The sequence below is a fragment of the Vombatus ursinus genome, unplaced genomic scaffold, assembly GCF_900497805.2.
Source record: "Vombatus ursinus unplaced genomic scaffold, bare-nosed wombat genome assembly UNPS02014832.1, whole genome shotgun sequence".
Taxonomy (NCBI): domain Eukaryota; kingdom Metazoa; phylum Chordata; class Mammalia; order Diprotodontia; family Vombatidae; genus Vombatus; species Vombatus ursinus.
Window position 1 is genome coordinate 25,972,967 of NW_020954610.1, and position 21,621 is coordinate 25,994,587.

At 37.9% G+C, this 21,621-nt stretch overlaps 1 protein-coding gene and 1 pseudogene across 2 annotated transcripts in view; both read right to left on the minus strand.

The window, feature by feature from the left end:
- The window catches only part of TEK (TEK receptor tyrosine kinase), a 116,674-nt gene that overhangs the window by 16,353 nt on the left and 78,700 nt on the right, over positions 1-21,621 (minus strand). For both annotated transcript variants that reach the window (XM_027839347.1, XM_027839346.1), the window contains 5 exons: positions 20,419-20,706; positions 13,854-14,153; positions 11,165-11,319; positions 7,587-7,797; positions 769-879 (listed from right to left, as the gene is read on the minus strand). In XM_027839347.1, coding sequence (XP_027695148.1) covers positions 769-879; positions 7,587-7,797; positions 11,165-11,319; positions 13,854-14,153; positions 20,419-20,706 — 1,065 coding nt within the window. The remainder of the gene's footprint in view (positions 1-768; positions 880-7,586; positions 7,798-11,164; positions 11,320-13,853; positions 14,154-20,418; positions 20,707-21,621) is intronic.
- Positions 3,466-4,884, minus strand: LOC114025663 (annotated as a pseudogene).

Sequence of the window (21,621 nt, forward strand, 5' to 3'; positions counted from 1 at the left end):
AATAGTGGGAAGGTGTCTTTGGTTGGATTGTGGAGTGTGTGAAGCATATTATCAGTGACGATTTGCATTCAGGTAACACAAAAGACATAATCAGAGACATGCTTGACTGGAAAATGAGGAGATGAACCTACCATATAAGAGCTAGGAATAACAGACGGATTGTCTATCACTACACTAGAAATAAGAATTATTAAAACTCCCTACTTGTTGATTAGGCCCTCTATAGAGAATTTATGGAAAGACGTGGACCAGAATAAAGTGAGGTGGCATGGAAGGGCTACAATCTGCACCAATGAAGGGAATGTGTCCCTGTAAGCATATGTCCGTGTAAGCATAATAATACATATTAAGGGATTATTTTGTGAATAGTAACTATCAATCTGGACCTCAGCAATACTTAAAAATTGCTGGGATAGTTTAAATTGGGAAGAAAGAAGGAAGTCTCAGGAATGTCAGAAAGGACACATGAATTACCACTGTCTATGGTGGTAGCAGTTCCTTAGAGGTAGTGACAACTGGGAAATACTTCCGTGAGTGTTTGGAGTAGGGAAGTTGGTGGTGAATTCCCATAAGGAGCACTGCATAAACCAAAGTCAGATACTAGTATTCCAGGCTTAATATTTAGTAATACTACACTACATTATGCATCTTGGCAATAAGTAGATGCACCCTTAAGAATGATATTTTTACCTATATTCTTGATGATTATTATCTTTCTACATTCTAATTAGGATACATATTTTAAGCTGGCAGTAAAAAGCATCCTACCACGATGTTCACATGCTCCCAGTAGATTGATGATATTGGGATGGTGTCCAAGCTTACAGAGTACTTCCAGTTCTCCAGCAAAATCCCTGTGATCATCTTTGGAGGCATATTCTGGAGGGAAAAAATATTATTGATTGAAATCCCTTTTTCAATTGCATGTTCTCAGAATAAACTGTCTCTTCCCTCTCATACTTACCTTCAAGTCTTAGAGAAAAATTAAACCAATAGATTATTTTCATGCTTTATCTTATAAAAAATCTTAATTAGGACCCAATGGCTAGACTGGGATCTCATTTCTGAATTCTTTAGTTTTGTAGTTAAATCTATTGACAGGTAGACAGGTGAGCAAGTGATCTACTAGGAAACAGGGATGGAATAGCTCTGACAATGGGAATTAACAATTAATCCATTAATCTAATTTCTTTCCATAGTTTTGACTTTCTCTATATACCATTCCTTAAATCTCTTATAGAAGATGCCAGAGACTAGGAAAACTGTCTAAACACGATCTCATCTTTTTTCCCCTTCTTATCTATGTCCATACTCATGAGCGCACCAACCAGAGAAGATGGTCTGTTACAGGTATGAGAAAGAAAAGAAGAGTTCCAAAGTAGGAGTTCTTAACCTAGGGTCCATGGACACCCAAAGAGTCCCTGGATAGATTTCAAAACAACATTAACTTGATTGGGAACAATTTACATCTTCATTTTCTCCATTCAGTTATGTGAAAACATTCTGAGAAAGGGTCCATAGGCTTTTAGACTATTTTTATTTGTATACTTTCAGTTTTATTGATGTGTTTTGTTTTTATATTACATTTACAGACTACTCTGTGAGTGGTCTCTTGTAACAAAGTAAACAATTAAGTAAAGGTAATAATGATATAGTGAATTCATCTAAAACATCATGTGACATTTCATATCTATAGCAGCATCCTTCATTTAAAAAAATAGCAGAAATCTATTTTCTATCTCTCCCACCCCACAGCCCACTGGAAAAAAAGAAAAAAAAAGGCAAATTTCCTATTAACAAATATGTAGTTAAATGGAATAAATTTCCCCCACAGCTGTACACAAAAGATGTCTTATTCCAGCACAACTCTGGGGGAGACTATTTCTAAATGATTAAGTCTTATTGAAAATACATTAAAAAGTTGCTATTACCCCCATCTCAAGGTCCATATTGTATGACCTTATAAGAAATAATTTTTTTCAGTAATCTAAAATCTTTTGTATGGGGGTGGGGGACCTTATTCTAATTTGCCTGATAATGAAATTGTGTTCCACAGTGTGCTCACTGTTGTAATATAGTGCTTGGTTTCCTGTGAGTGTCCTTATATGCATGTATGTATACACACATATACATGCATACATATATATACATATATACACAGATAATATTCTTTCTCCTTTTCCATCTTACCCTTCTCCCCCCAAAAAAGTTTATAATCATTTAACTTACTAATTTTACTGAATAATGATTGTAAAATTGCTACAAAAAACTTAAATACAAATCAAAATTCTGAAAAAATGGAGCTCTTCATTCTCTTAGGTAACTTTACCTAGCATAGCAAGGGCTTTGGAAAAAGTCTTAAGATCAGTCTAAGTTCTAGTCTCCTTATGTGACAAAAAACAAACAAAAAAACACTTCTTTAATGGATCTGAGATCTTACTGTTGTGGATACTGCCTGCAACTGGGCCATGTCATTTCATCTTGAGCAAATTTTGTATCAGAACACCTGTAAATCCTCCATAGGAGGTCAACTCAACATAATGGGGGCTTTCTTCTAACTGTGTGAGTACCAACACAGCATATAGCAAATAGGACAATGGTGACAATATGTAATTCATCCTGTTCCCACATGATTTTGGTCTCTATTGCTAGGTGGTTATGTTTGAAAGTTTTCCATTTCACGTGCCTTGGAGATAGTGAGGATCTTGGATGGCAACATCTATTAAAAATATTGTTCTTAAGTTTTTATGACTCAGTGTTATATCCAGGAAATTGTGAGCCAAGAAAGGTTAAATGACTTGTCTGAGGTCACACAGGAGGCAGAGATGGGATATATTCTCTCAATTTCCTTTCTTAATTGTTCAAAATATCTCAGCATCCTCATTCAATAATTCCTCCTTTCCTCTGGTCACAGAGAGGTATCTCTATTACTAATTCCTCTTGACCCTATCCCATACCATCTTTTCTAGGAGCTTGTTCTTTTCTACTGGCATTTTCCCATATTCCTACGAATACACTTAGATCTCTTCAGTATTAAAAAAGAAGACTTCTGTCCTATTCTTCTCTTGGCTTTTTATTGATAAATGTCTTTTTTTAAAAAAATATTTATTTTCTTACTTTTAACATTCATTTTTAAAAAATTTTGAGTTCCAAATTATCTTCCTTCCTTCAGCCCCTTCCCCCACATTAAGATGATATCAGTTATACATGTGAAGCTATGCAAAACATATTTCCATATTAGCTATGTTGTGAAGGAAATGCAAGAAAAATAAAGTAAAAAAAGTATGCTTCAATCTTCACTCAGAGTTCAACTGATATATTTCTTTGAAAAAGTTGTCTATATATAACTCCACTCCTTCACCACCAACACCCCCTAATTTGGTTTCTGCCCTAACCACTTAACTGAAGTGGTTCTATTAAAGGTCGCCAATAATATCTGAATCACTGAAACTAATGGCTTTTTTTTCAGCCTTTATCCTCCATGATGTCCTTCTTCAGTCCGTCCAATTTCCTTTCTTTACTGCTTTTGACAGTTGACATCTGCCTGTTATTAGATCTCCTTCCTAGGTTCAGAGACATGTACATGTTCTTTTCAACCCCTTAATGTGGATATTGTCCTCCACTCTCTTCTTTTCCCTCCCTTCAATCTCACTTTTACCAACCTTTCACAGCCTCAAATACCACCTCTACTTTTGACTTAACTATTTTTATCTGTGCCACCACTATCCCATATTTGAATCTTTATGGTAACTTTGCTGTTACCTTGTCTTCACCTCTTATACCCAATTACTTTATAAAGTATAGTTAATTTTTACTTAGTAATATCTCTCAAATTCATCTGCAGCTTCCACCACCCCATAATTCAGAGCGTAACAATGGTGGAAAAATGGGTATTTGGTTTGGGCACGTGAAGTAGAGGAGTAGAGAAAGTATTTAATCTACATCTATTATCTCAATCATACTATACCATTAGGGAAGCACACAGATGTGAAATAAGTTATGTTGCCAAGAATCTCATTACCATCTACCTAGACTATTGAAATAATCTTTTTATTCTTCTTACCTTGACTTTCCTTCCTTCCTCTTTAATACATTCATAATACTACCACCAGAATAATCTTTCTTAGGCATAGATCTGACTATGCCATTCCTCTGCTCAAAATTTTTCAAATGACTCCTGTGGAGGAGTTGGTCCTTGAAAGCCCAAAAATTAATCCCAGAAAAAAGATTGCTGAAATGAAAATTAATTTTTTAACTCATGAACCAGTTATTTGGACAAGACAGAAAAGATCTGCACAATGTTGTTTTACATAGGACATGGAACATTTCACATATATTAGTTTTTCTTTTTTTTCAATAGAATTCATTTTGGACCAGTCCCAAGAATTGCTTCTCATTTTAGGATTCACATTTGCACCCATTACAGCCAAAAGAGTATACCTGAATTTTGGATAATCATTCATGATTATGGTAACCATCTCAACTCATGGCAAAAACCCTTTTGCTCTTTCTACAACATCCTTTTTTCTAGCCATTTTTGACCTTCTTTGTGTAAACCTCTCATTAACTTCCTTATTAGCTCCTTTAGTCAGAAATTTGGCAGCTCCATCATCTTTTTCATTAACTTTGATGATTCTGGGAACCATAGGAATATTTCTTCCTTTAGCTTTAAAGACATCTGTTTCTCCAGCTCTAACAGGATCTTTCTGGAAATTTGTTAAAAAGGTCTCCTCTATGAAATGCTGGCTCCATCCACACTGTCATTCAGAACCACCACAATAGGGCTTTCACTCTCATCAAAATCAAGTCATTCCATATTATAAGAGCAGAAGATACAATCATGGCAAAGTTTAAATACAGCTGGTGCTTATTCATCTTTCTTAGGTCCCCAGCTGGAAGCCTGTCTCTGTATAGGGAAGAAGAAGGGGATGGAGCAGGCCAGCAGACTTCAGGTAAGAAGAACACAGTCTGAACAAACAATGTTTTACCACAGGTCTATTTTGAACTTGGGAAACTGAATGATACCACAAACTAACAAAATATGAAGTTTCAGGGAGGAGTAGGATTGAGGAAGGGGTGGAATATAATAAGTTTGGTCTTAGATGTATTGAATTTGAAGTGCAAGTGGAACACCCCAGCAGAGGTATCCTGAGAAGATGGAGACACACACAGGTCTAGAAAGGTAGGGTACAGCAGACTGTAGACAGAGAGAAAGAAGGAGGGAGAGAGAATGACAGGTAGACAGAGACCGAGAAACTGAAACATTTTGCCAGGGCATTACTTTGTGGCATCATTTAATTTCCCACGTTCAGAATTTTATCACATCTTTGAAACTTTGGCAGATCAGCAAATGGAGCATGTGAAAGAGGCCTTACTCCGTTGTGCTGACATCTGGGTAGAGGTGGGGGAGGAAGGTATTTTCTCCCCTTGAGGAAGCACAGTGTCTTTAATGGAATGGACATCATGTCCCTGTATAGTCTTATAGTCTTACACTGATCCATACTTCACAGCCTTCCCTGGGCCATTCCCATCATGGTCCTGTCACTGTGGTACCCCTATGGCCCGTAGGGCTTGCCTTCCAACTAACCACCCAAGAGTGTGAAGGTCAAACCTTCCTCTCTCTCAGCTTGACCACACTCACAGGACTATCTTCTGCATTATTACCACCTGACACCATTCCCCCCTCCCAAATGTTTTTGCCTCAGGTGAAGATACTGCATTATGTCTCTGAGCTATTTCTGACACTGGTCTCCTGTGTCCAACATCCTTCCTTTTGACTTGCACATAGAATTTTGTTTTGCTACTTAAGTTGTTATGACTCAAATGGCCATCATTTATACCACATTGGGGGATGATTAGTTTGGTAATGAAGAGGAAAAGGGTATGACTGATTTTTCTTCTATTATATGCAAGACATTGGCCTAAATGGGTGGTGGTGGTGGTGGTACAAAGACAGAAACAAAATCAGTCTCTGTCCTGAGAGAAAATAAGAAGAAAAAAAGGGTAGGTAGAGTAGGTAATAGAATTAAACAACCTATCAAACTCTTCCAGGCCTTCACAAATCTCTTTGGTCTCCAACATCTATTGAGATAAAGTTTTTTAGATTAGAGAGTTCTTAACTTTGTGGTGCCAAGTAATGGGTTGATATGAGTTTCTTTACCCCATCAATAGTGCCTAACAATTCAGTTTCACAGTAGATAGAGTATTGGACCTGGAATCAGGAAAATCTGAATTTGACTTTGACCTTTGACATTTACTACCTGTGTGGCCCTGGGCAAGTCATTTAACCTCCACCTGCTTTAGTTTCTCATCTGTAAAATGGGGATAATAATAGCACCTACCTTCCAAAGCTGTTGTGAAGATCAAGTGAGATTTTGCATATATATAATATATATATATATATACACACATATAATCTTACTTGATTTTATATATATATGTATATAGTACTTTGCAAACCTTAAAGTGCTATATAAATGCTAGCTATTATTATTATCATTGTGCTGCCTGTGCAAAGTAAGCTCCTAGAGGGCAACAACTGTGATTTTTTACCTGTACATCTCTAGCCAGCAGCGTAGTGCCTTGCCCATGGTAAGCATTTAAAGAATATTTGTTATTAAACCAATGGGGTTGCCTGTTCTACTTCCATGCTAAATGCAAAGAAACCAAGAAAGGGTTTTCAAGCTAGGCAGAACCTTAGGAATTATTTATTCTAACTACCTCAATTCATAGATAAGGTAACCAAGGCACGGTGATAATATATGATTTTCTAAATGTAAGTGGCAGAGCCAGAATTTCTACCTCAGTCTTCTAACTCCTAATCCAATGGTTTTTCCCCTATGATACAGTGTTGTTTGCAAACTTGTATTAAATCTCTAAAGTTGTGCACAGGAATAAATGAGTAGGAGCACACAGATTGATAATCTCCTAGGTAGCACAGTGTATAGAGTACTGGACCTGGAGTCAGGAAGATCTGAGTTCAAATTTGATCTCAGACATTTCTTAGCTATATGACCCTGGGCAAGTCACATCCTCTCTGTGCCTTAGTTTTATCATCTGTAAAAATAGGTAGGATAATAGTACCTACCTCAACAGCACTGTTATGAGAATCAAATGAGATAATAAATGTGAAGTGCTTTGCAAATCTTAAACTACTATATAATGCTAGCTATTATTATTAATTTCAAGAGGAAGAGGGGAGTGAGGAAACAATAAAGGCCTCATGTTGGAGGTAACACTTAAACAGTACTTCAAAAGAAGCTAGGCATTCTATGAGGTGGTGGTAAGGACAGAGTGCATTCCAGATGACTGAGACCATCTATGCAAAAGTTCAGAGGGAGAGTTTGAACTGGAATGTATATTGAATAGCTAGCAGGCCAACACGTCCCAGGAGTGTCATAGGAAACAGTGTCATTTGAAAGGAAATATTGCCTCCAGTTCGATGTGACAGTTATATATGATACTTGGTTAATTTTTTTTACCCCCAAGAAAGTTAGTACATAGAGTACAATTTCAACAGGAAGCTGAATTTTTGACTAGGGTAGCCTAGTCAAATGAAGACTTGATATACTTGGCCCACTACTGACCTTTCATTCTTTTAATGGCAGCATCCATCCGTAACCCATCCTTCTTGATACGGGCCTTAAGGACTTGGCCAAAGTTCCCTTCCCCAATCACATCTTGAAATTTAATGTCATTCCAATCAAGGACTGGATAGATTGTGGGGTCTGGGTTGTTCTTGGCTTTCCTGTTCAGGGCCAGAGTTCCTGAGTTGAACTGCACAGCTGGTTCTTCCCTCTGGGAAAAGGAAAAGAAATGACAAGTTGCATAATACTAAGATACATGAGAACTTTTTTTTTCTTTTTTCTTTTTGGTAACTAATCTTTCTATTCCTGGATGAGGAAGAAATGTGGGAATGTCAAAGTAGTAACTGAAAAACTTATTGCTGAAATATACCTCTTTTGTTCCAGGGTGAACTCCCCTATTAGAATATAAGCCTCTTGTGTGTGTATATTTCATTTATGGATTTGAATTTCCAGTACCTAGTATAGTCCCTGGCACATACTAGGTTCTTGATAAATGCTTGTTGATTGATTGAAATCCAGGGTTAAAATTTGGTGTGATCATAGAGTCCCTATGAAGCCATCTCTAGAGTGACTTCTAGGTGTATGCCTTGTTTGAAAGGTGTTTGGGTGATTTTATACACACACACCCACAGATACATATACATATGTACACACACATATATACATGAGAAACACATATATACACATATAATATATATTGTACATGTAGCCAGATTGATAAATCTCTTTTTCTCTCTATCTATATATCAATAAACCTGTGAGAACAGATACCTGAGGTATGATTCTGTTGTGCACGTTGCTATTTCTGCCTAATTGTCAATTAGAATTCCTCTGGTTGGTCTTGGTCTATTCTAGGTCTTGGAGTCACCTAGGCCTGCCCTGGAGTAAATGGGAAGTCCTTAGACTGCTAACGGTTGGGAGAATCTGTCCTAGTGTGCCATCTTTCTCCAATGTTGACACGAATGGGCCAATCCATAACATCCTGGTATTTGACAAGATGTGCTCCAAAGGGCTACCCCAAAATTTTTAGCAACTTCCTACTTTCTCTCTCTTCCCCAACCTCCCATTTCAGGGACGCTGGTAATGGATCTACATAGCTTAGGAGAAAGTACATGGAATTTGAGAGGGCAGAATGCACAAATAAGCAATCCCATAAGACAGTGAATTACATTCAGTATATGAAAGTAAGTAGGCGGTGCATTAGATAGAGAATGTTGGCTTTGGAGTCAGGAAGACTTGAGTTCCGATTTTGCCTCAGACATTTACTAGCTTTATTTCTCACTTGGCTATACCACTTTGGGACTTCTCTGACTGATTTCTCCACCATGTCCCAGGAAGCTCATTATTGGGATAACCTTATCACCCTATAAGATCAGCCATGGTACTTCATCTCATCACTACCTTCTGCCTCTCTGATTGGAGGATGGGATCATTAACTCTAACCCACCATTTAAGGAGAAAGCTCAGTTTAGAAATTCCCTCATTTCTCACTTGGCTGCACTACTTTGGGACTTCTTTTACTAATTTCTCCACCAAGATCTTAGTCAAACACCATCTTCCTACCCCCCTTTCCAGCTTCCTTTTGTATTTTGTCTTTCCCCTATTATGAGCTCCTTGAGGGCAGGAATTATGTTTGGTCATTTTTTGTTTGTTTGTTTGTTTGTTTGTTTGTTTTTGTATTTGTATCCCAGGTGCTTAGCACAGTGCCTGGCACATTTTGTTGTTCACTTGTTTCAGTCGTGTCTGACTCTTTGTTATACCATTTGGGGTTTAAAGGAAATTTACCATTTCCTTCTCCAGCACCTAGCACATAGCAAGTGCTTAATAAATATTTATTGACGATCAACTAGCTGTGTAACCCTAGGCAAGTCAAGTGCACATGTGTGAATGGTGCAACACTGAGTGCTAAGGGTCTAAAAGTTTAGATATGGCACAGTCCCTGCCCTCCTGACCACCTCAGATGGAAGCTATCACAGTGTTTTAGGACATCCAGGGTTCCCTTTCTTTATATGGGTGTCTTTTGCATCCATTAAAGATTCAGTTGGATTCCTGGGGGCATGTCTGAATTCTGGGTATTGTCACTGCTCCAATCAGTCCAGGTCTGTGAGAAGCTATCAACACAAGGAACTGGGCCACTGATTGTTTATGGCAATAACTTACATGTGATACATATTCATCTTCAACTAGTGTGAATCCACCAGAAGTGAGGCATTCCTGCCTCAGGAGAACAAAACTAGCAGAGTTCCTGGGCCCCTAATATTACTTAGTTCATTTCACAAGTCTGTTAGTCATCCCGGTTAGAGTGACTGTTAAGCTGACTAAAGCTAAATTGTAGACCAAATCAAATCAGGCAACCAATCTTCTAGTAACCTTTAAAGAAGGGAAGGAAAGGGATTCTGTGTATATGTATGAATCGTATTTTGAGTCACTTGAGATTCATTCCCCAAATTGTAAATATGGAAAACTGATAGAATAAGGTATTTGTTAATTTTACAGAAGTGGAAGCCTCACACTTAACAACATTTCAGGCTGCAATGAAAAATTCTTGAGATGGGGACACTAACAAAGGATGATATTGTGGCCCACTGATGATGTCTAGGCCAAAGGAGTAAACAGTATCAATTCCATGAGATGTGACTATGGGTGTGTAGGACACTTAAACATGAGAGAAATTTCAATAACCTGAGAAAAGGAAGGTCTGGAAAATTAGAAATCATGAAGTAGGGAAAGTACTACAAAAGCTTCTTAGTAAAACTACTCAATATGCTATGGACTGACTTCCTAGCCAAAAGATTCCTATTCTATTGGAAGGTTTATTTGGAGAGTGTGGGGTCATAGCTCCAATTTCCATTCATAGTGGAAGCCAACAAGAAAAATAAGACTTACTTGAAATCTTCAGTGGTTCCTCATTATCTAGAGGACAAAATACAAATTCTTTAAGCCCTCTGGGCCCCTTAGGCCTTTCATCTGGCTCCCATCTACCTTTCCAGGACCCTTTTATACTACTTACATTCATGAACTCTGTTCCAGCCAGATCTAATAACCTGAAGTTGGTATTCCCATATCTTGCCTCTATGTAATCAATTCTATGTCATCTCCATCTCTCAATACCTTTGTCTTTCTTTAAGGCTTTGATGTCACCTTCTCTATGAAGCCTTCCCTGATTTCCATTCCCCTACTTGTTAATATTTGATTCCTCCTTATTTTCTCTGTACTATATTTCTTTGTCTCCATAATAATAATAACAAGAAAAAGAATGCTTGCTAGCATTTATATAAAGATTTAAAATTTGCAAAGTGTTATCACATGTTATCTCATTTGCTCCTCATGGGAGATTGGTAATGGAATGTACCTTGAAGGCAGGGCCTTTTTCATTTTTGCCTTGGTATCACTGAAGCCTAGTATAGCTACTACTACTATTTTTAAGGACCTATTGGTCTTTAAAATATATATTTGTTGAATTGAATAGTGGGAAGTTACAAAGAGGTCCAAGTTTGTTGGAATACGTTTAAATAGAGAAGGCTATTTATATGTTCTAAGCATAGAAGTAGACTTGAAAATAGTTAATAACACAGTACCACATTTTGGAAGGCTTGGGCCATCCTTCGCTGGACATTTGCTCTCTTCAGCTGCAACATGATCAAGAAGGCCAACAGTACAGTCAAACAGGTCATTCCTGCTGAGCCAAGGATGGCAATGAGCAGCATCTTCTCCCCTCCAAGGTCTGTTGGTTCTATGGTTGGGGGAAAATAAAATAGAAATGGTTAGAGACATAGCTAGAAATTCTTTCACTTGGAGTATTGGGAGCTCTAGAGCTTACAGTGGCAGAGAGAATAGTTAGGGTGGACAGTGCCACAGAGGACATTCTCCAGGTGGGGAGACTTTCGGGATAAATGACCATGCAAACTCAGGTATAGTTATATCGACAAGGAGAAGCCTGTCTCCCTTTGTGACAATCTGTAATCTTATAGGGGTATGGGGTAGAAAATCTGGGCCCCCAAGATAAAAGCACCATGGTGATGGGATGTTAAAGGTAGGACAAGAGAGCAGAACCATGCTCTGTAGTACAGTAAAGACTGGTGGATGACTGTGAAGCAGAGGCGCCAGTAATCTCTAGACTGACCTATGGAAGAACTGGGGGGGTACTCCCTTGGATATTACCCTTAGGCAAAAGAGATCAATAGCCTCACCCTAATTTTATTTGTTTTATTATTTATTCAATTTATTTTTATTTATTTTAGGCATTGAATAGGTATCTGTTTAAGTTCTAGTAAAGGTGGGCAGAGACCATTTGCCTTTTTCTGTGAGCCTCATTCACCCCTAGCTTGAGAGTGGCCTTAAAATGCATGACCAGTGTTGCACAAGCACAGAGACAAGTTCTGGTGAATCTGTGGTCCAGAAAATGTCTCCTATTTTTTCAAAGAATTGTTTCCAAACAAAGGGATAAACCCTAATTTAATGTAGAGATTGAAGAGTTACGAGGGTAACCTGAGAACACAGAGTTGCAAAAAGCAGTGAATTTAGGGAATAAAATTTTTTTATCAGTGTCAAAATATAATATTGATAACTGATCAATTAGAAAAGTACTGAGCTGGGGGAGGAGCTATATTCTTAATATTGGAACTAACTTGCTCTGTGACATCAGAAAAGTCACCTTAACATTTTGTTGGCTCAGTTTCTCCTACAAGTTGTCATGGATTTGGCAGAGACCTCAGATATCATCTGGCTCAACCCCTTCATTTTACAGATGGGGAAGTTAGTTCCCAGAAAACTGATGTACATAGCTCCAATATACGTAGGGCTTTATAATTCACAAATGACAAATGAGTTGCTCAGGGTCACACCAGTATTAAGTAGTAGCGCCAGGATTTGAACCCAAGTCCTCCAACTTCAAATCAATTGTACCCAGGTAGCCTATTCTTTTCTGTTCCAAAATTCAAAAAAGAGGACTTTTAAAACTTCAAAGTGTCATAAAATGAGAGCAATTATTAAAACAGATTATATTGTTTCACTTCTCAAGTCTCAGAGAGTCTCCAACACTACAAAAGGAATATTGACCCTAAAAGGACATTCTTCAAGGACTGATTCTGGACAAGTGGTGAAGGAGGCAATTTGTCTTCCTTCCTCTCATGCACTGTGTTGGAGACCTCTTGCCCAACCAGCTGTCTTTCATCCTTTCTCCTTCTCTTCCCTTTCGCATACTAGTGATGCCTAGTGACCTTATTCAACTCAAATCAGCAAAGGATTTTATAAAGCAACTACTATGGGCAGAGCACTGAGATCACTGCTATGAAAAAGTGCAGAGAAATATAAACAAGACCCTCCGCTCAAATAATGCTGCTGAAGTATATAATTGAACAACCAACTGAGTGGAATAGACATGTGCTAGAGGAATTCAAAGAGGGAGGGAGCAACGTGGGCTGAAGAAGGTCAGGAGAAGCTTCATGAAAAAAGTGGGTCAAGAACTGAGACTTGAAGAATAAATTGAGTTTTGGATAGATTAAAAAGAGGAGAGAAGACTTCCCAACACAATCAATGGCTAAGTCTCTGAAGTAGGATTCACAATCGCACAGATGTACATAGGGCTTACCTCACACCTGAATATAAATGCTTACAGTGCCACAAAAAGTCCATTGTTGTTTTAACACAAGTACTCTCTTGGTAATGTTATTTGGCTGGAACTTCATGATCTTAGAAGAATCAAAATTATTGATAATTCAAAGAACATGGAAAGATTCATAGCTAGTGTAAATATCATGTTACTCATGATGACTAGAGCATAAGAATTGGCATAAATAACAATGAAGATATACTTGGATCATTTCTGGTAATCCTTTAATCCCTCTATTCCTGTCTCCTCATCTATAGAATGCCAGGGAATAGCAAAATGATATCTAAAGTCTCTTCCAACTTTAAGCCCCTATGAGCCTATGACCCAGGTTAAGCAAAATCCAAAATTATTTTTCCCTTCTCTACTTGGTCACAACTTTCATTACTTCAGTTTCTTATTTCCAGCTACTTGAAGAGAAAATAATCTGATTAAAGTCATTAGCACATCAGTGGAAATTAGTTTAACAGTGGAATATATTAGTCTTCCCAAGTATATTTCAATTTTAAGAAGGTACCTGTAGATGGCAATGTCTTAAACCAAAAGAATGAATCTCTAATAGAATTTCAAACAGATGACAGGGAAGATTTTTTTAGGCAGTAGAGTCTTGTTGTCATCTTTTAAATCACACTGTGTAGCCAATGATCTATTCCACCAACCTTTATTTTCTGCGAGCGTTATCAGTTCATGAGAAGAAGGGGGATTGCTTGATCCCATATTGTTCTCTGCAAAAATGTCAACCCAGTAAGCTGTTTGGGGTTCTAGACCCTTGATATGATACTGTGTGATGGTGGCATTCTTTATCTTCACTTCAATGTGGTTTTCTTCAGCCTTGCCTTGAATCTTGTAACAAATTATGATAGCAGAAATAGAATGACCATCCAATATTGACCAAGAGATGATGGCAGAGGAGTCAGTGATGTTGGAAATCTTGATACCATCAGGTTGAGGAGGAAGTTCTGTCAGGAAAAAAAAGTCCCTGCCATAAGCCAGTTTTTATCAGTTATTATGACAATTCAACGTATGAAACTAACTTGGCCTCTATGAGAATCAAATGCAAACTAGGGATCCCTGAATTAGATAGCATGATGTTGATGAAGCCAATTAACTCTTTTAGCTAGGCCTCCTACTTGAAGCTTGGGAATGTCACTGTCAGGCTTAAGATGTGGCAGTGTACAGTTTGGAAAGAACATTCAATCTGTAATTAGAAAACCTAGGTTCAAACCCCAACTCTGCCATTTACTTGTTGTGTGTCCTTGGGGTAGTACCCTAATCCCTTAGGGCCTCAGTTTACTTACTTGTAAAATTAGGGGGTTGAATCATATGTCCCTCTAAGGCCCCTCTATTCTTTAAATTATATATATATATATATTATTTATGTATACATGTGTATATGTGTATATATACACAAATATACATATATGAAGAAAAACAAACAAAATGTAATTGTAAGACAGAACATGACAAAAGGAGGAAAGAGAAAGAGAGGGGGAGAGAGAGAGACAGAGAGAGAGAGAGAGAGAGACAGAGAGAAAGAGAGATAGAGAGAAGTGAATATAGTGGGGTTTGAGAGAGTGGCTGTCTTGGTTGGGGGGTAGGGCATCCATGGTTGCTAATCAACTGAACCGACATCTTGTGACACCAAAAATGTCATAACAAATTCTTCCAGAAGCCTCCATAGCACTGATACTTTTTGATGGATAATTATAATACAATAATATTCTGTCCTTCATATTCAATTCAACTGATTAATATTTAAATGGCTACCATTTGCCAGGCACTAACCCTTCACTGGTATAGCATATGCTTTTATTTCTTTTCTCAAAAGTGGGATAGATTTTAGTCCAATCATACATATGCTCACTAAAAATGCTAGTGCCTGGAGCAAAAAGATGTGGGAGAGAGGGAAGAGGGGAAGACTTTAAATACTCTGAGGCTACTACCCCAGGAGGAGTGAGTAGGGCAGGTCAGGCAACTCTAGCTAAATATAACTATGTAGGGAAAGGGGTGGCTCATCCCCTAAGAAGCCCAGCCCATGCCCCTGGGGTCTAGCCTATGACCTGTAGATTACTCAATATCTGGAAAGGAGTGGTAAGGAGGTGGGGCAGGCAATGTCTGAGACACAATGGCAGTCCTTCAAAACCATGTATCAATGAGAATACACAGGCTGGCTGGTGAGAGAGGATAAATGGGTTGAGAGTTTCAGCCTGGACCCAAGAGAAAGGACAGAAGTATTCTGGCCACAAATGGAAAGGGGAAAGGCATACCATAAGCCAACAAAGGCACCTGGATGTGAGGGATAGGGGAAGTTAGGAGTATAATATGAGCCAGAAGAAGTGCCTGATGACTATCATAGCATATGTTTTGACTCGTTTCCTATATGATAAAAAGGATGGATATGTGAAATGCAGAGTAAGGGTTGGGGAGTAGCCTGTGGCCCTTAAATGAAGTAAAGCTAACTGATCCACATGGGAATTGAATACAAGACATTGGCCTCATTAAAATAATACTTTTGTGATCAGAGAGCTAACTAGTTTCCACAGGCTACTGCTCTCAAAATTACGCTGTCCTCTCCTTGCCACCCCCACCACACACAGAAGCAAATTTAGACTTCCCATCTACTGCGAAACTCCTTTCTACATAGGCCTTCACACCTATTATGGCAACTGAATGAAACACAGAGAGGGTGGATTATGTTATTATAGACTGTTTTTCACTTGTGAAGAGTTGTAGATATGACCTAGTTCAACTCCCTCACTTTATAGAGTAGGAAAGCTGAGACCAAGTAAAGTGAAGCGAATTGTTCAAGTCGTCACATCTACTTAGTGGATGAGCTAGAATTAGAAGCTAATTCTTTGGCTTAATCCTAAACTCTCTTTACTATGTTGCAAACAACTGTAGCAGGGAATTAATTACTAGGATCAGTTACATAAAAACAGGATATCATATATACGTGAGTATATACATACATACATACATACATGCATGCATATGTATATACATGTATACACACATACACACATATATACACATACACATGTACACATCATAGGTCTCTTAGAGTATGGGTTCTTAACCTTTTTTATATCATGGATCCCTTTGGTCCTAGGTAAAGTCTATGGATACCTTCTCAGAATAGTTTTTAAGTGCATAAAATAAAATGCACAGTATTCTAAAGAAATATTGGAATAAAAATATCAAAATAAATTAAAAAAATAAAACAAGTTCATGCACCCTAGGTTAAGAATTCCTCCCTTAAATTGTGATTAGTTAACTATATTACAGGATTCTTATTATGTGCACAACACTGTATATTGTGGCAATTCAAAAGGTATAGGAGACCAGATTCTGGCATGCAAAAATGTTCCTGGAATTTGGTACATGAGGTATGTGCATTTTGGGGGTCCACTTCTACCCTGATATCTATAGTTAAAAAGAAAAATGAACTCAAAGTAGTGGCCTTGGAAACTTATCAAACAGAAGCAATGTCTGGAAGACTTCTGCTGGAAAAATACATTATAGCACTTTCGATGACAAATGAAAAAGCAAGTCACAGAATCAGAGAGATTTAAATTTGGAAAGCACTTCAGCAGCCATCTAATCCAACACATACCCCAATGGAGTATGCCTCACTATAAATATGCGGAGATGTTCTGTGGGATACTGAGAATCATCTGTATAGAGCCACAGGAAAGAATGAGGTTACCAAAGCAGAGAGTATAGACAAAAGAGAAGGCCAACCTTTAGAGGTCACGTGAATTAGGGATTATAGAGAAATGAGGAGCCAATAAAGGGTATTATGATAGGAAGACAACTAGGAAAGTATTGTGACTCTAAAGCCAAGGAGTCTTATTTTTACTCTCACCAGTGGACCCCCACTTAATTATTTACTAAATTTATGGACGAATCTTATTCATTTTATATAAGTAGGTATCTCAGAAGTAGAGTATAGCACACCCTCTATGCTCACCTTCTGAGGCAGTTAATTTCACTTGAAATTAGATCTGAAAGTTAGGAAATTTGTCTTTACTTCAAGCCTGAATGTTCTTTTTTCAGCTTCTACCTACTGTTCCTAGCTCTGTACTGTTGGGTCAAATAGAATAAGTCTTTCTTCTACATGACAGTCCTTCAAATATTTGCAGAATCCTTGAATTGAAGAAATGAAAGCTGTTGTCTAATCTATTAAGGGAATTATTAAAGAAATATCCATTATAACATACCTGATGAGTGGTCATACATTTTGTACTTGAAGTAGAGAATGCCAAACATTCTCTCCCTCTGAGGAGGAGGTAGATACCACTTTATGAGGCATTCAAATTTTGGATGGCTCTAACTGTTAGAAATTTCCCTTGAAATCAAGCTGAAATTTATCTCTTTGCAGCTTCCTCCCACTGCTCCTGGTTTTGGCCCCTCGGGCCATCTTCCACATGATAGCCCCTTCACAGAATTGAAGAAAGCTATCATGTTCCCCAAGTCTTCTCCTTTCCAAACTAAACCTGCTCAGTTCCTTTAACTGATCCCCAAATGACATGGACTCTAGGCACTTTACCACCTCTGGTGATGACACTCAGAATTAGGCAAAGTACTACAAATGAGGACTGAAGAGGACAGAGCACAGTGGGACTACTACTTTCCTATTCCTGGAAGGTATGCCTCTATTAATGTCACCTAAAACAATAGTATTCTTGGTTGCCACATCACATTCCTAATTCATATTGAGCTTTCAGTCTAGCTCAGAACTGGCACTTAACCATTCCTACTTCATCTTGTACTTCTTAAGTTGATATTTTTTTGTATCCATGTCAAACCTTCCAACTATCACAATTGAATTTCATTTTATTAGATTTTGCCCAATGCTCAAGCATGTCAAGACTTTTTTTGGATTCTGACAAATTTAAAGATAGCTGAGTCTTCTCTACACTATACCTAACGTGGTTATCTCAAGCACCCAAAGATTCCTTAATACTAGTGACTAGGCAACTAGGTGGAGCAGTGGACAGAACTCTGGACCAGGTGTAGGGAAGACCTGAGTTCAAATCCAGATTCAGATATTCATTATCTGTGTGTCCACGGGCAAGTTGCTTAACTTCTATCTGCCTCAGTTTCTTCAACTGCAAAATGAGGATAATAATAGTACCTGCCTCCCAGGGTTATTGTAAGGATCAAATAAAATATTTGTAAGGCACTTTGCACACCTTAAAGTGCTGAATAATTGCTAGCTATAACTATTACATTTAGGCAAACCATACGTTCAAAGTTCTGTGTAGGCTCAATTTCATGTGAACATGTGATAAAAATGAGATAAAAACATTGCATCTGCTTTACATTTTATAGCTATGTGACTGTGCAGGACCAGACTGAGATTGTGGAAAGTATAAACTACTATGCTCCTGGTCATTAGAGGGAGATGATAGCAGGTATTACTAGGTTAAGTACTGGATGGGAATAAAAAATATTCTTATCACAGGCTCAAAGTGATACTTGGCCTATAAAGGTACAGTTCTGGGGCAGAGGACAAAAAATTCCCTTTATAGATAGGAACAACACAAGCAGTGCTATAAAAGCTCACCAACACATAGTGGCTAAATGTGAGCAATTCTCATCTGAAATAGTCATTCTGAACTATAGACTATTTTTTTTTAAATCAAGTTATGTTGCTTTCAAGTAAATGGAATTACTGGAAATTATTGCTAATAATATGTTCCTAAGGAGAAATGTGGACAAGATGGCAATACAATTATGAAGCAAGGACTGATTGAAAAGCTAGATGCAAATGAGCAGCGGATTGATCATCGCCAACCTGGAGGGAGGTTTCCAATGAACAGACCCAGGGATCTGTCCTTGGTCCTGGGCTCTTCAATATTTTTTATCAATGACTAGGATGAAGTCACAGATGGCATATCTACCAGATTTGCAGATAACAAAAATCTGTGAGGAAGATCTAACATGTTGGAATACAGAATCAGGATGGAAAAAGATTTCCATATGCTAGAAAAAGAGGACTGAAACTAGTAAGATGAAATTCAGTAGGCATCAATCAATCAATAAAGTCTAATACTCGGGACTCAAAACTTAACAAGTATCTGGTAGAAGAAATATGGCAAGACAACTGTTCTATAAATTATCTGGGGCTACAGCTTTACTGAAAACTAAACATGATTCAATGATGTGACTTAGCCAAAAAGTTAATATAGTCTTAAGATACTTTAAGACAGGCATGATGTCCAGAACAAGGCCAGTGGTAGTACCACCAACTTCTGCCCTGAATATTGTTTTAAGTCCTGGGAGCCACATCTTAATGTATGGATTTGATTATAGGCATCCTATGATAATTCTGGGCAGGTTACATAGTGATGAAACATTGTTTGGAACTTTGATTGTTAACTTACTGTGAAGGACATGGACATATCCTGTGACAATATCCTGGAGAGGATTTGGGAACATCTACTGGTACATGCCTATTGGTACCTCACTGAGGATGAGGTCATCTCTTTAAGTCTTCCTGATTGAAAATTAAGTGAATTGATTGACTTAAAATGTATGGATTAATTAGTGATGAATTGGCTAACAGGTTATGTTTTGGGTTGTGATAGCTTTTTTTTTTTTCCAGGAAACATTTTTCCACTTGAGAGACCCAGAAAGAAACAAAGATAAGAGTGGACCTGGGTCCTGTGGGGAAAAGCCTACACAAACATTCAGTCACATGTGGCAGCAAATTTATGCCCTAGGATAGAAGCACATTGCTGCTGTACATGACCATGCATTTCTCCCTCTTTCATTCGGTTTAACCCATTTGATCTCACAAGCATTCTTTTGAGGGAAGAAGTACAAGCATTTTTGTCCCCATTATACAAATGAGGAAACACGTTCAGAAAGGGATTTACCTAAGGGCACATAGTTAGCAAATAGTCTAGCTAGTATTAAAGCTTAATTCTCCAGATTCCAGGTTCAGTGGTTCTTCACACAGTCCTTCTCTGAATTCAAAATTAGTGAAGTTGTATGAAATTTTTCTTTACATTTTGCAGTCCAATTTATGAGATTCAAGCTACAAAATAATCTCACTAATACTCTACCCCACTGCACCCCTCACACTTAATAACTACCTTATCATGAGTATCAGATATCATTTCTGAATCATTTCCTAAGGTAGCGTATAGAGGTTTTAGAATAACAGTAGAAGGAAAACAAAGTACAGTGAATACTGACATAAATTTAGTTACTCACTGTCACTAAGAGTCCAGGCAACAAGATATTCACTCCATTCTCCTGGGGACTTGGTATTCACTCGGACTCTCACTTTGTACTTTTCCCTGGGCTGTAAGTTGTAAAGAATCACGGAAGTCTGGTTTCCTGGTACTTTAATGTTCTGTTGCTCATTTTGGCCCTGTGTGGGTTTCCTTTCCACCTCAACATAAAAGTCATCTTCAGAAGTTGGAAATATTGGTTGCCATGTTAAATTCAGAGAGGTCTGACTTCTTGGTAGGAGACTTAAACCTCTTGGTGGAGGAAGGCCTTGAAACAAGAAAGAGAGATTTTCTTTCCTTTATTGTGAAGGTAAGCACAAAGAGGCTACTAAAACCTTTTAAAGGAAAGAAACTTTGGAATTAGTTCACACTAGTAACACAAAATATCTGCATCAGTAATCCAGGCTGAATGTCAGAAACAAAACTGAAACAATACCTTTTACCATGGCCTTTGAATAAATTCTGTGATAACAGTTTAAGATTTTATTCCTCCCACTTGTATGTTCATTTTAGTAAATGATGCATAAAAATATGCTCAATCTTAAAATTTAGCTATCCTAACAAATTTAGGGTTTGGAGTCCCCAGCTTGGTGCCCTTTAAGTCACTCAAGGTGGCTAAACTGCATGCTCTGCAAGCTATTTACTACAGCAATCCAGAAAAAGCTCATTTAGTTATCAATGGAAAACACTGTTTGTGTATGGTCTCTAGCTAATCAATAGAGGGAAATAAAACCAGGATTAATTCTCAACAAACAATGGCCATTCTCCGGCCTCCACCCCCCCCCCCCTTTAAGGTCAATGCATTAAGTACTAAAATGATACAAAGATAAGCAATGCTTTTCCCAGATCTTGCTTTTATAAAATGTAACTGTGAATCTATAATTGGAGTTATTTATATATAAATATATATATTAAACATATATTAATTTCTTTATTTTTAGTTTTCAACATTCACTTCCACAAGATTTTGAGTTCCAAATTTTCTCCCCATCTCTCCCCTTCCCCCACCTCAAGACAGCGTGCATTCTGAATACCCTTTCCTCTAATCTGCCCTCCCTTCTATCACCGCCCCCCCATTCTCTTATCCCCTTCCCCTTTTATTTTCCTGTAGGGCAGGATAGATTTCCATACCCCATTGCCTGTATATCTTATTTCCCAGTTGCATGTGAAAACAATTTTTAAC